The following is a 15,668-nucleotide window of genomic DNA, read 5'->3' on the forward strand; positions in this document are numbered from 1 at the left end:
AGAACCTCCCACGTAAGGGAGAAGGAAATCCAATGGCAGGTCACTAGTGGCTCTCTGTTGTTTCTATTTTACCTTGATTTTATTTTGGAGAACTGTCCTTCCCTCTTTGGGTATGGTCTTTTTAAATATCCTCTCAATGGAAGGGATAGGTATATGATCTGAGCTAGGTCAGTCAGATGCTGTCTTTTATTTTTTAATTTTTTTATTATTATTTTTAAAGCCTTTATTGAAGCTGTTACAATATTGCATCTGTTTTATGTATTGGTGTTTTGGCTGTGAGGCCTGTGGGATCTTAGCTCCCCACCCAGGGATTGAACCTGCAGCCCTGGAATTGGAAGGCGAAGTCTTAACCACTGGACCGCCAGGGAAGTCCCCAAATGCTGTCCTTTAGGAACTGAATCCAGAGTGGAACAAGGTAAAGACCTAAAGTAGTTGGAGAGCATCCATCTTGATGACGAAGCCCTGAAGAGATGGCTCAATAGAGCCTGCCACGTAGACCCTCAGAGCTGATCTGTGGCCTTCATGAGCCTCTGCATCTTCAACTTCTTTTGCTGCCTTCTAGTGAATTTTCTTCTCCTTTTCCCCAGCTGCCTTAAGTTAGCTAGATTTGGTCTCAGAATTCTTGGTGTCAGGCAACAAACATATTTGCACGAAAAGAAAAAACAACTTGTCTAATACCATAATTTAACCTGTTCCCCTCTTTTGTAGCAGAGAGGTAGCTAAGACACGTTACTAAATGCCCTATCTGAAAGCACTTTAATATTTCCATTGGAACTTTGGGGCTGGTCTCTCTTAAAACTCTGTGTGGAATTCAGCAGCCAATGTGATCTTCTTCAAATTGCCTCCCGAATAGCTTGGATTTACTAGGAAAAAAGGAGGACTTTGGTCTATTTATTTCTCTCTTTGTCTTCTGTGGGCCATTGCTTAACTTCATGCTGTTATACAGTGTACATTCTCTGAGATAAGCTAAAACATTTTATTTTCCTCATTACAAAAATGCTACATGGCTGTCATAGAAAATGTCAAGAATCAAAAAGATGAAAACAAAACTCACCCATGATCTTATCACCAGATAATTGCTTCTTAACATTTTTTGCTGTATTTTCTTACAGTCTTTGTGATCACACACACATATAAATAATGTATACTTTACAAAAATGGGATCATACTGTTTTGCAAACTTAAATTAATTTAATGACATGAAAAAATTACTAAATATTATTTCCTTCAATATAATTTTTAATGTTGCATACACTCTTCCCTTTTGTATACTCATTATTCACATTCTTAGTTCATCTAAAACTTTGCATTCTTTTTATACATGAGAATCTAAAAGTTCACTTTTCTGTTCTGAAATTATTGTAAATATTGCCTAGTGGGGCCCATAGCCCACACTAATGTCCAGCATACATTATCACTTCCTCTTGAGCACTGGTTGAGTGGCCAGGGGTAAATAAAGCAGGTGCTGTTTTTTTTGTGATCCAGGTTGGAGCTTTGCACAGACCTTGATGTGCTGGAAGAGTTGTGTTGAACTCTGAAATGACCTTCAGCCTGGCAGGCCTTCTGCAACTCAGTACCTCACTCTCAGGCTGTCCCAGGGGAGAGTTCGCTAGTAAGTCATATGTTATCAGTACACTTTAATCTCTTCCATATGCCAAACCCACAAAGCTATGCTCATGGGAACTCTAACTCTCCTGGACATGACTGTGAAAATCTTTCCTCAGTAGGTTTCAGGAAGTGCTAAGAAGTCCCAGCCAAGTGATATTCCAGAGGAAGGGGAACACGATTCTGGACCATCATTTGCTTTACCAGGATACACAAGTTCTTCTGAGTGGTTGAATCAGGTAAGAATGCCTGTATTATCTTGGAGAAGGAGGGAGGGATCTTGAATCACCCCATTGTCTCAGAGATCTTGATGAAACCTCATTTGCTTAGCTTTGGAAACCCATTTTGCCAAAATATTACTTTTTACTGTCACAGTCTTGAAAAATGGGGGACCTCAGGGTGGTAAAGATCTAGCAAGTGGCTTGTTACGATGTCATTAGAGCCTCACTGTTGACCTTGCAGGATTATGCTAGATTAAGTGGGAACTATTTAAATATGTACAGTCCTTTAAAATGTAATCATTGGCTCAGCTCTCCAAGGTACATTTGCCTTCTGAAGGGAGATATAAGGCATTTGCTTTCATGTTTAAATTCAGATTCTAATCATTTACGAGAAATAGTGCTAATGGTTTCAAAAAGAATGGTAATATGCTGGTGGTAATTCTGGCAACTCAATAGAGTGGTGAAATACACGAGGTACGTGGTTGTAATCCAAGTAAGAGGTGGAAATGCTAATGTAAAATCAAGTGCCGTCGTTGACTTGTGTAAAAGGCCAGTGGTGGCAGCTAGTTCAGCAGAGCAAAACCAGCAAAAAACAAACAAACAAAAAAACCCAGACACACATGCATACACATATATTTCATATCATGTCTGTTACATAGGCTCTTACCACATAGCCACATTTACATACGTCATCTGCAGGTACACACTTTGGGGTTGAAGGGTCCACCTGTCAGTCATCCATTTTTAATAGCCTTATTTGTGCAAAAGCTGTCTCAGCTGGCAGGAAGGCTCATAGAAACCAAAGCTTTGGGCAAGAACTAGGTCTACAGGGTTTGAAGTTTGCTACTGAGACAATAGCTAATGACTAGTAAACCTTTTTGACTCATCAAAGTTTCAGAGACATATCTTACATGTGCTTTCTGACTCAGGGCTGATACTGAAAGTTGTTTTGCCCTAAGTTTGAAGCTGTCCCTGCCGATGGTGGTGAAGGTGATCATGCTGGTGATAAATGGCTGAGGAACGCCTGCTAACAAAAAACTAGGAAATAGGGAAGATGTTCCAGGCTCTTGGTCCTCTCCCAGTTCAGCCCTACCTCTGAAGTGTTTGCTGCCAGACTGATATTTAACCTTTAATCTGTGGATTGCAAAATAAAATGACTACGAAGACCGGATAGATAAGGCCTACTGGGTAGAGGCAGTGGCCGGTTGGAGAAGGGCTGCCGCATCTAAAGGGAACAGCAGCTACTAAGTTTTACAAAACTCTTGGTGCGTGGGAATGCTGTCTCCGTGTTGCCATATTTTACAAAATATTTTGAAAGAAAACCGAAGTTTCATATTTGTAAAAGTAGATTCTATTTTTACAGATAAATTGTAAGCTCTATCTTTTATCTTGTTGACTAAGTCACATTGAAATGAAAAATAGGGCCATACTAAATACATCTTTTGTTGCCAATTTACAGCTCTTGGGGGTAACAGCATCTTAGCCACATCTTAGCCATTTGTGGGGCAAGTCTTGGGACCACAATCCCATCTCACTGCTCAAGCTTCCTTGAGGTTAAGAAAACGGACTCTGAAGTTCCCACCTGTGATTTGTGATTCTTTAATACAAACTCATATAAACTCCCCTTAATGCTGCAGAGGAGCACAGAGTCTTTGCTATTTTAGAACCTAATGATAAATGCTGACATTCTGAACGCTTATCACATTCCATGAAACAAACTATTACTGTGTCATCTTGTCTTATTTTTATAAAACCTCTACGAGATAGGTACTAAAATTATCATCATTGTCACATCCCTATTTACAGATGGGGAAACTGAGGCTCAGTGATGGGGATGATTTTCCAGGGTCACCTAGTAAGTGGCAGAAATGAGATTTGAACTCTGGCACCAGACTTCAGAATGCAATTTTTAACCATCATATTATCCTTTCTCATGCTACATTATGTGAGTTTTCAGCTTCTGTAGTCCCTCTGAGTTATGATGAATTCTACTCCAAAGATATCTTAAGGAATCTGTAAGGACATTTTCTGCTTTTGTAGCACACAAGGGCCATTGTCTTTATCCTCATACTTCAACGTGGGGTTTGCAGAATATGTGGGATCCTCCTGACCACTGAAGAGGGAAATTTTACAAACGCCTGGCTTGAGATCAGAGATGCCAATCTCCTTTTCCATGCCCTTTTCTATTCAGGTAGTAATTGAAAGTTAGAATAGGAAGTTTAAAGGCCAAAGGTCTGTTTCACCTCCTTGTGGACAAGATACTTAGTCCATGGCCACAAAGTAAAGCCCTAACCCCAGCAAGCTTTCTCACAAGTACAAGCCGTGTGGGTACATCAGTTATCCCTGTTGACAGAAATGCTCCAATCTAGACCCATGTACAGAGAGCATCACTGCTATAAATGAAAGCAGTATGATGTATCCAAGGAATACAGATAGGTTTTAGCTTAGCTGCCAATGCCAGATGCTGGGTGGTGGCTTCCAGCATGAGCACTGTGCTAAGAAGCGTTTGGAAACCCCACGTGAATTCATCAAGGAGTGCTGTAATTGACCGGTCTTTTCTTCCGCAGGCTTGGGATATGGACCTAGTGGCAAATATGCCCTGTACTTGGCATTCTTGGTATAGTCTGTTCATATGAAAGAGCTAAGACATCTTAGCCTCGGACAGCTTGAAGCATGTGTATTTTAATTTGTTATTCTGTCTTTTTTCTGTCTCTTCCGCAGTTGTTCTTCTGTCTCTGCTTTTCCTCAGGAGAAATGGCCAAACGTACCTTTTCCACATTAGAGATATTCCTGATTTTCCTCTTTGTGATGATGACAGGGGTCACGGTGGCTCTTCTCAGCCTGTTGTTCGTCACCCGTGGGACCGCTGAAAATCACACAGGCAAGTATCATGGGTTCTCTTGTATGCTATTCCCAGCCTGTAGGAAATTTCTTCATTTTGGGGGACATCAAGGCAAGAAACAGTGTCTGCTGATAATGCTGATAACAGGGCAGTTCAATGTGTACTTAAGCAGCCTGGGATGGTTATCTAACCTTTACCTTAGTTGCCGTTTATGCATTGATAGCAATTTTTATCAAGTTTACCTTTGGCCCAAGTAGCCAGTGCTGCATTCTGACATGTACTTATTTGTCTCACTTTTCCACTGATCTAAGTACAGCTCAGGATTCTTCAAGGCCCAGTAGTGTGAGCTTTTACCCTGAGCCTCTTCTTTTTCTCTTTGCCTCCTTTCTGGCATCATCTTCTCTAGGGGGTGGGGGGGCAAAAGGAGAAGGAAAGACCCACTGAATGTCAATTAGTCTGTGAAAGCTTTAGAGAAGGGGATCTTGAACTCAAATCGCATGAGGGCCAATCAAGTTCCATAAATGGGGTGGGGGGCGTGGCCCAGGGTGGGGACAGGTGTCTCTCTGGTGAAGAGGGTCCACGGGCCCTCCTGAGTGCCAGCTGTTTTTTGTCATGATGTCACATCGACTCAGCCCTTCTGAGTTTTCAAGGGAAGCTGGAAATTGGGGGAGGCGGTTTAGACATCTGGGGGGTTTTTTTCCTGATTTTTTTTTTTAAATGTTGGAAATTAACTTAGTTTTTGAAAACCACCTAGGCTAAATTTACAGGCAATATCGCGTCCATGGGAGGCTCTCCTCTGATGATAGGTTATATACCTGATAAACAGTAGGGAAGACAGGTGGGGACTGAATGCTTTCACCAAAGTAAAGGGAGGGCTGGCCACAGGCCCAATGGAGAAGGAGAGGCAACATTGTTCACCTTGGTTTTCTCTTTTGTGGGCTCTTCTCTTTTCTAAAGTATTCTCTACCTGTCCCTATGGTTTTTTTGTTTAAAGACTTATTTATTATTTATTTTATTTATTTTTGGCTGTGTTGGGTCTTCATTGAGGCATGCAGGATCTTCATTGAGGCATGCAGGATCTTTCGTTGCAGCGTGCGGGCTCTTCGTTGTGGTGTGCGGGCTTCTCTCTAGTTGTGGAGTGCGGGTTTTCTCTCTCTAGTTGTGGCGCGTGGGTTCCAAAGTGCTTGGGCTCTGTAGTTTGCGGCACGCAGGCTGTAGCTGAGGCACGTGAGCTCAGTAGTTGTGGCGCGTGGGCTTAGTGGCCCCACGGCATGTGGGATCTTAAGTCCCTGACCAGGGATCGATCCCGTGTCCCCTGCATTGTAAGGTGGATTCTTTACCACTGAACCACCAGGGAAGTCCCTGTCCCCATGTTTTGAATTCACTGAAAAGAAACAGAGATCCTCTTTTCTGGGAGCGGGCAGAATGGGTTTTAGACTGCTAGAAATGAAAGAATGCATAGGACTTAGTTTTCTCTTTTAAAATTGGAGAATCCAGAGCCTGAGGCTCAGGGAGCTAATTAATAATTACAGTCACTATTTTCATAGTAGAAGTTGCTATTTATTGAATGGTTACTTTGTGTCAAGCACTATGGTAAACATTCTATGTAAATTTCTCATTTAATCCTCACAAACTCCCATAAAGGTAGGTGCTAGCCTTAGTACTGCTTTACAGATCTGAGTCTCTGAGATCGAAAAGAATCCTTTGGCTATGTGACTAGATTTGGCGTTGATTGGCACTACATTCCTACATTGGAACAAATGAGGCAATAACAAAGGTGCCTGATTCCTTCCTTGCAATACTTGATGTCTTGTAGGAAACGTGGGCTTGGGGATGGGAAACCATGAACTCTAACTACACTTAGAATGTGGATGAAAGAGCTGCAGATTCTGAGTTGGAGGATCTGGGTTAGGCGCCTGATTCGTCATATGCTCTCCATGAAATCTTGCTTAAATCATTTCTCTGGGTTTCAGTTTTCTTATACGTAAAATGGAGGAGATTGGATTATGTGATCTCTAAACTTTCTTGAGCTCCAAAATTCTTGAACCCAGAAGAAGTCTTCTGTTAATCTCTTGCCTAAATACTTTCTGACCACTAATGCACTGTGACACTGACATGTGTTGCCTTGGCCACCCCTGGCTGTTGTCTGGGGTGGAAACAAACAAATAAAATATGTAAGTAAGATGTCTAAATATGTAAAAAAACAGAAAAACCAAATCTATATGCCAGCCATCGTTTTAAATTTTGAATATGTATTAACATATTTATTGTCAATCAGCCCTCGGAAGTAGGGTATTATTATCTTCTTGTTATGAGAAAGTTATGTTACTTTTCTTCGTAGATGAGAAAAGTTGAGGTAAAACAGGTTAAGTTATTTGTTCAGCTAGTAAATGATAGAGTTAGTTTTCAAACCTGGGCTGTTTCTGGCACTTGCTCTTTTAGTCTCTATCCCATTCTGCATCCTTTGATATTCGTGTGTGTGTGTGATGTTGATGTAGAATATATGTATTAATATGCATACATATAGGTGATATGAGAATAATTAAAATAAAGCAGGACTATGTTAACTAGTGTACAGCGATCTAGGTTGCATTAAGAATAGAAGATTTAGAAGGTCGAGGAGGATAAGAGCAGGGTAAAGACAGCTGGGGTGGCATCCTGAAGGTGAGGGGTTAAGCTGGATCTGGCTGTGATGGAACTACACCTACTCTGAAGGGGTGGAGGAGACTGATTGAGGGACCAGAAAGGGGTAAGGTCTCTGGATGGAGAGAGTGGTAGACACAAATCCCCAGAGGCTGGATTTAGTGGGCTGTGTGCCAGGAACCTGGCACCTGATTTGTTTGGCTGGAATAGAAGTGCAGGGTGAGTGAATGAAGAGTGACAGGTTAGACAGGAACGGCTTGTGAGGAGAAGTTGAAGGACATTTGACAGAGAGCTTGACTGTTAGGCTGAAACATCTCCACTCCGTGAAAAAGATCCTCCTTGGGATTACGCTATAAAACATGTTCCTGAGATGTTTCTCACCGTGTATGTTAGATGTAAGAGAATATACAAAGATTCATCCTTAGGAACCCGAATCTGTGTGTTCTAAGTGATGCCGACAAATGCATGGGCTGAAATGTTGTTTCTTAAATATCTTATTGTTTTTTTGATTCAGGTTTTCCAACCACCCAGATCCCTCCAGCCACCCAGGGCCCCACAGCCATCCAGGCATCTCCAACACCCAGCACCCCAGAGCCTACTCTATTTCAGAACTTCAGTGGCTACCATATTGGTGTTGGGCGAGCTGACTGCACGGGCCAAGTAGCAGATATCATTTTGGTAGGTAAATCATGGGACCTTGAGGAGACTGTGAAACAGGTAACTTTATTATTTTGCACCCTGTATTTATTACTAAATATTATGTCATAATCTCCTTCTCACTTTTTATTGACTTCACTGCTGTCTAACATCATGGATATTGTACTATGAGGAAGAGGGGACCTTCTATTTAACCACAACTCCCTTGTAAACTCAATTGGCCTTTTTTTGTGAGTGGAAGTGGCAAGGCGGACGAACTCCAATACTACAGGGGATGGGCCGGTACCATAAATGACCGAAGAAGGCCAGTGTAAGATGATAAATGTCTAGTAAATCCTCAGTTTTTGGGGGGGCAATAGAAAGTGGTGGTGACTGTGGTACAAGTAGAAAGTTGCATGGCTTTAGCTGATTGTTCCCATGTAAGAGTGTGGATCTAGGGCTGCCCTACCTTACAGTTTTTTCAAGAGAAGCCAGAATATTTATGGATTGAAGATCTGAGGATTTAAGTCTCTCCATTGGAAAATGGAAGCAACTCTAGTTAAAACTGGAAATCTAATGTGGGCCAACAGTGTGTTAGCCAAATAAAACACTTCTCTGGATCAGTTGTGGCTATGGGCTGCTGGCATGCAACTTCCGGGCTGTGATGGTAGACACACATTTCTAGCCACTCTTCGCTAGGTAACCAGAGCAGGAGGTTGCCTGATGGGATTTTTCTCTCTCCTACCAAATAATCTTTAGATTCTAGGAATTATTCCCTGTTGTCTGTTCTGAAAAGTGACTCTGGAATGTAAACCTTAAATGACCACTCACATGAGAGGTAAAACAAGCAGTAGAGGGACCATGCTGAAGACCTGGGTGCAGCTTTTATGGGCGGGCTTTATGACGTGGTGAGAGAGGGGCTTTAAGATAGGTGTATTTGATTTGACTTGGCTGAGGGAGGGACAACATGATAAAAGCCAGGGTGAGGCACCCTCAATACGGATTACTTAGTCATAAGGAAACCATTTTCTTCAGGAAAAAAAAAAAAAAAAATCACATGCCAAACAACCAAAGTGAAGGGGCCTCCAGTCTTCAGGGTACTCCTGGGAATGTGGAATGATGGCTGGGCAGCGATTTCTTCTCTAGTACCTTAGATAGGCTGGAGAAACGGTCCTGTTTCAAAGAACAGAAAAGCTATGAAAGGTCTCCAACATCGTGATGGAATTCCTGAGTCACACCAGCTCCCTCCTTGCCCACAGGCCAGTGAATAGCTACTGCCAACCCAACAACTACTTTGCCTTTTCCTGCACAGAAGAGTAAAGCCTGTTTTGTGATGTTGGCTTTACTCTTGAAAACACATATCCTGTCTCACTCGGAGCCACAGTGTCACGTGGATTGTATTTCTTTGCCTTTCCTAAGTAGTCTATTCTTGTATGGTTGTGCCTGGTTTCTGGTAACGGCGGGGTGAGAAGGAGTGGAGCTGATTCTCTCTTCCTCTTTAGATGGGCTACAGCAAAACTGGCCAGAATGCAGAAGGCATCCTCACGAGGTTGTACAGTCGTGCGTTCATCTTGGCGGAACCAGATGAGTCCAGTCGAGTACTGTTTGTCAGCATTGAGATCGGCATGGTGTCCCAACGACTCAGGCTGGAGGTAAGTGATTGAGGTGGGAAAGAGATGACGTGATTTAAAGGCAAAGTCTGCAGGTGAACGTGACAGTAACTAAGCTCTCCTGGTTTCACATCCAGTGAGTTTCTACTACCCTCAAGGTTATAAGCTCTTGACAATCCAGCAGATGATCGAATGGGGAGAATGAGCTTCATTCTACTCCAAGTCATCTTGGTCAGAACTTGCTTTCCATTCTGCTGATGGCTCACCGTCATTATTAATGCTAATTTTTTTGCAAGCTTATTATGTCCCAGTGACTTTCACATACACGCTCTTGTAATCCTCCTTGTTAGAAGTCTGAGAGTGCCAATTAATCACTAACCCTCCCCTCAAGTTTTTAGACAATTAAGAATAGATGCAAGGAATTAAAGAGAATTAAAAAGCAACTCTGAAGGGGCTTCCCTGGTGGCGCAGTGGTTGAGAGTCCGCCTGCCAATGCAGGGGACACGGGTTCGTGCCCCGGTCCGGGAGGATCCCACATGCCGTGGAGCGGCTGGGCCCGTGAGCCATGGCCGCTGAGCCTGCACGTCCGGAGCCTGTGCTCCTCAACGGGAGAGGCCACAGCAGTGAGAGGCCCGCATACCGCAAAAAAAAAAAAAAAAAAGCAACTCTGAAATGAGGTTGGCCGTAAATTGCTGAAGTTGGGTGAAAGGCACATGGGGGTTTCATTATACTATTCTGATGATTTTTGTACATGTTTGAACTTTTCCATAATAAAATTTTAAAAGAATACAACATTAGCGCTCTTAAACTCTAAACTGTATTGTAGAATATGGTAGGCTTTTCTATGATTTTTTCTGCCAATTTTGACCATGTAACCACCTGTGGGGAAAGTTGAGCTTAGCAGAAAGGTGCATAGGAGGTCCTGGACAGGCAGCTTGTAAGATGCAGAGAGCGGGTGGGGAGGGAGAGAGAAATAGTTATAGACACATGGACTTCCAGGTGTCTCTCTCTCAGCCAATTTCTAGACCCTGATCTGGTTATATTTTCTGCAGGGATCAGGTCACAGAAAGAAAGTGTATTCTTAGTATCTGCTCACATACTTACAAATGTGAGAAAGAGGAGAGTCTGGAACATCTAGAATAATGACCATTAAATGTCCATTATTCAGCGTCATGTTCTATCAACCTCACCAAACAAACACTTTCTCCTCCTGCGGTGTGAAGGGGCCAGGGAGAGGGATGATGAGAGGGCCTAAAAGCATTTCTCTAATGTCACCCCCTCACGAGGAGTAGAACGTAAGTCTCTCCCATCTATGGAAACATAAGGAGCAGAGGATTAAGTACTTTCCCCTCACCTACACTGACAACAAAACTGTGAGGTCAGCCTGTTGTTATCCCCATTTTGCAGGTAAGGAGACTGAGTCTTAGAGAAGGTTAAGTAACTTTCCCAAGTTCACACAGTTAGAAGAAGGTAGAGCTGGGTTCTGAACACATATATGCCTGACACCAGAGCCTACATTCTTAAAAGTGAGGTCATTCTATTATCTTGGAGAGCATTGATCACCTGCTTTTTGCAAGACACTTTGTTAGGCACTTCAGGGGCACACAGCTAAGTGAGTCATAACACATGTTCCTATGAGCTCAGTACCTAGTTAGGGGATTGGAGGAAGGATTGTACCAGAAATACACAAATAACTATAATTTACTGGAATAAAGGACAGTGATATATTAGTTATCTATTCATGAGTAATAAATAGCCCCCCTCCCGAAATAGGGACTTAATTAATATTTGTTGTTTTATCTCACACTTCTGTTGGTGAGGAATTCAGAACTGGCTTAGCTAGGTGGTTATGACTTAGGGTAGCTTGCAGTCGAGTTGCTGGCAAAGGCTGCAGTCATCTGAAGGTTTGACTAGGGCTAAAAGATCCACTTCCAAGGTGATTCACTCATGTGGCTACTGACAGTTCCCCCACTGTCCATATCCTCATGACAGAGCTGCTGGCTTCCCTCATAGTGTGTAACTTAAAGGAAAGAGCAGGGATTTTCGCCCACTCAGTAGGTTGTCTTTTCGTTTTGTCAGTGGAAATATTTGCAAATGATATGACCGATAAGATGTGAATATCCAAAATATATAAACAGTTCATACAACTCAACATCAAAAAACCACAAACAACCTGATTAAAAAATGGTCCGAGGACCTGAATAGACATTTTGCCAAAGAGGACATGCACATGAAAAGATGCTCAACATCACTGATCATCAGGGAAATGCAAATCAAAACTACACTGTGATATTACCTCACACCTGTCAAAATGGCTATCATCAAAAAGAACACAAATAACAAACACTGGCGAGGATGTGGGAACCCACATACATATTGGTTGGAATGTAAATTTGTGTAGCCACTGTGGAAAATAGTATGGAGGTGTCTCAAAAAATTAAAAATAGAACTACCATATGACCCAGAAATTCTACTCCTGGGTATATATCTGAAAAAAATGAAAACACTAATATGAAAAGATATATGCACCCCCATGTTCATAGCAGCATTATTTACAGCTGCCAAGATGTGGAAGCAACCTAGGTGTCCATCAATAGATGAATGGATAAAGAAGCTGTGGTGTATATACACATATACAATGGAATACTACTCAGCCATAAAAAAGAATGAAATTTTGCCATTTGTAACAACATGGATGGACTTGAAAGGTATTATGCTAAGTGAGATAAGTCAGAAAGACAAATACTGTATGATATCACTTGTATGTGGAATCTAAAAAAATAGAACAAACTAGTGAATATAACAGAAAAGAAACAGACTCAGATATAGAGAACAAATTAGTGGTTACCAGTGGGGAGAGAGAAGAGGGGAGGGGAAATATAGGGTTAGGGGATTACCAGGTATAAATTATTATGTATAAAATAAGCTACAAGGATATATTGTACAACACGGAATATAGCCAATCTTTTATAATAACTATACATGGAGCATAACCTTTAAAAATTGTGAATCACCATATTGTATGCCTGTAACTTATGTAATATGGTACATCCACTATACTTTAATTTTTAAAAAAAAGAGCAGGGAAGAAACCACAGTGCCTTTCATAACCCAGGCTCAGAAGATGCACACCGTCACTTTCACCCTGTTCTATCCTTAGAAGCAAGTCACCAAGTCTAGTTCACACTCACAGGTGGGAAAGTTATACTTCACCTCTTGAAGCCAGGGATATTGAAGAATTTGTGGACATACAGTACTTTAAAAGTACAACACAGGGATTCAGGAAATGGAAACTAGAGGAAAATTCAAAGTGGAAGTGACACTTGAATGGGGAGAATTTTAAATGGTTGACATGGGGAGGAAGAGCTATCAAATCGAGGGGACAACATGGACACAGAGAGGCACAAGGGAGAAGTGTAGATGTATTTGAAGAGACAGATTAGTTCTATTAGGACACATGTAGGCATGTAATTGGAGATGTACCTGGAAGGTGTGTTGGTCATAATTTGTAGGGTCCTGGGATGCCAGGTTGCTTTTAATTCTGTGGGTGATGGGGATTCTTAGAAAACTTTTGCGTGGAGGAGTGATGCAAACACAATTGTGCTTTAGGATGATTAATCAGACAGTGATGTTCGAGGTGGATTGTGATAGACTAGAGCTAGCGGTGAAGACACAAATTGGCAGATTCCTTAAATTAGCATCAAGGCTCTATTGATAAGAGTCCAGTTGGGAAAACAGTAATCACACTAGGCATTTCAAACAGGGGATTTAATATGGGGGAATTTTACAAGGTGTTAAAAGGCTGAAAGAACTAGAAAGGGAAACTAGCATTGCAGGAGGGATTTAAACTTTACCTGGCCGTTTCCCCTATACTATGTAATGCTGGCCTAAAAGTTTTAAACCAATGGGACAGCAGTGAGACTATATGGTGGTAAAAAGTCAAATTAAATGCTAATGAGATCTGGGGATGAATTGGCATAAAAGCTAACACTTGACATAGTTCCTGTGACGAGTCAGGTATTGGTCTAAGTGCTTCATATATATTAATTCATTTAATCCTCCAAACAACTGTATGAGGGAGGTACTATTATTGTGTCATTTGACAGACTGGGAAACTGAGTTGCAGAGGACCAAGTAACTTGTCCAAGTGCACGCAGCTGGGAACCGTCCGAGGTGGGATTCAGACATTGACATCTTCCTGCCAGAGCACACGCTCATTACCATAGCACTAGACTGTTTTTCTGAGGAATCAAAAATGGTTCTGATTAGGAAATGGTGAGGTCATTAAGTAGAAACAGAGTCAAAACAGACACTTTGGGGTGGAGTGTGGAGGGGATAGCAGGTTAATGTATTGGGTTGTAGACCACTATGAAGTTAATGCTGGGCACCACTTAACCATCTCCTCCTGTTTTTACTTCCCCTTACAATCTGAGACCCAGAGGAAAGACCTGTAAATGAACCCACTTACTTATCCCAAGTTAATCCAAGGGGAAAGTGTAAAAGATAAATGTAACTAAACTAGTGCCATTAAACTTACTATAACACCTGTTTTTTTTTTTACATCTTTATTGGAGTATAATTGCTTTACAATGGTGTGTTAGTTTCTGCTTTATAACACAGTGAATCCGTTATACATATCCATGTGTTCCCATATCTCTTCCCTCTTGCGTCTCCCTCCCTCCCACCCTCCCTATCCCACCCCTCCAGGCGGTCACAAAGCACCGAGCTGACCTCCCTGCATAACACCTGGTTTTAGTCAGATTCTCTGTCTCAGCTTTGAGATTGATGAAATTTCCAGCATGGAATAAAGATTAAAGAAGATCCCTGAGCAGTGAGGCAGGGCAGGAAAGCAGAATGACTTTTCTAACTCTTTCTATGTCATGTTCCCAAGAGTGTCAGCAATAGGAAATGGAATGGAAACTGCAGTTGAAGAAGTGAGCGATAGACATTAATGTCACTTCTTGGCTCTATGTTAAAATAGCCCTCCTTTCATGAAGTAGGAAACATGCTACTTATAATGGCTATTGGCAGGCATTGTTATTACATGACTGAGTTTTTAATTTTTTTCTTTTTCCCCAGAAGTCCCACATGTCTGACTTCATATCAGAGACTGTAGTTTAGGATAAGATTTCTGTAAGCTGTTGGTAGTCTTTTTCTTTTGTTTTAAAATTCAAGATTCATAATTTCTATGTTTTCAAGAGCTGGATTCTTGCGTAAACCTGAAAAAATGCACTGAATTCTAAAAATCCTAATGTTACAGTTCTTTAGGAATAAAAATGTGTGGGACAGGGAGCTCTAAAGTTGACTGGCAGTTCCTTCTTTTCTAAGACCTTCTTGTCTTGGTTACAGAATTGTAAGAACATCAGCTTTTGACTTTAGTTAAGCTTTCATGGTGTCCATTCATTGACTGTTTCCCCTTCTCCCTACAGACATTTCTTTTTCATGAAGCAGTAATATTTACTGTGTGAAAGAGTATGGAAGAGTGATGAAGAGTTGGGGCTGGAGTTAGGATCAAACAGAAGGAACATGGAACCTTATTGGGATGGAGAGTGTGGGCTGGTAATGTTGGTCTAGTTATATCCTATTTCCTTTCCACATTTGCCTGGTAATTACATGGTTGTTCATGTGGATGTGGTAACCTAGGAATCAGTGTTTGGGGCATGGAGAGGTTAATGAGGCATGAAGATGGTTTGTAAGATCTCCTTCCTGATTCAATGACCATGTGACTTAGAATGAAGGTGGTGGAGCTCTTCACCTAAAATAGAAGGGGTTGAATGCATGTCTTTATGTATTTTCAGTATATAGCACACCAGTTGCTGCTGCTTCCTCATGTACCATTGGTGTGCTGGAACTGGCTTGTACCAGCTCATGAGAGCTGATTGTTAAATATTTAGGAACTTTGTGAGTTAGTGGTTAAACTTTTGGTAGCTTGAAATTCACTATGGTGAGTGTATTTGTGCCACAGAAATTGACAGATGATACAAATGAGGGCTATTCTTTCTTCTTTCAGAGAAACAGTTTATCAACATACTACTGCCTATATCATACTCAAGGTGGACAGCATTGCTAATCAAAAAAGGCACTCTTTTGGGACTTCCCTGGCCGTCTAGT

At 41.6% G+C, this 15,668-nt stretch overlaps 1 protein-coding gene across 1 annotated transcript in view; it reads left to right on the plus strand.

Moving 5' to 3' along the window:
• Positions 1-1,490: 1,490 nt before the first annotated feature.
• Positions 1,491-15,668, plus strand: part of ASAH2 (N-acylsphingosine amidohydrolase 2) — an 80,328-nt gene continuing 66,150 nt past the window's right edge. The window contains exons 1-5 of the mRNA XM_024744842.1: positions 1,491-1,612; positions 1,725-1,844; positions 4,548-4,707; positions 7,826-7,989; positions 9,450-9,599. Of these exons, the coding sequence (XP_024600610.1) occupies positions 4,581-4,707; positions 7,826-7,989; positions 9,450-9,599 (441 nt within the window). The 5' untranslated portion in view covers positions 1,491-1,612; positions 1,725-1,844; positions 4,548-4,580. The remainder of the gene's footprint in view (positions 1,613-1,724; positions 1,845-4,547; positions 4,708-7,825; positions 7,990-9,449; positions 9,600-15,668) is intronic.

This window comes from Neophocaena asiaeorientalis, unplaced genomic scaffold, assembly GCF_003031525.2.
Source record: "Neophocaena asiaeorientalis asiaeorientalis breed wild unplaced genomic scaffold, Neophocaena_asiaeorientalis_V1.1 scaffold131, whole genome shotgun sequence".
In the NCBI taxonomy this organism is placed as follows: Eukaryota; Metazoa; Chordata; class Mammalia; order Artiodactyla; family Phocoenidae; genus Neophocaena; species Neophocaena asiaeorientalis.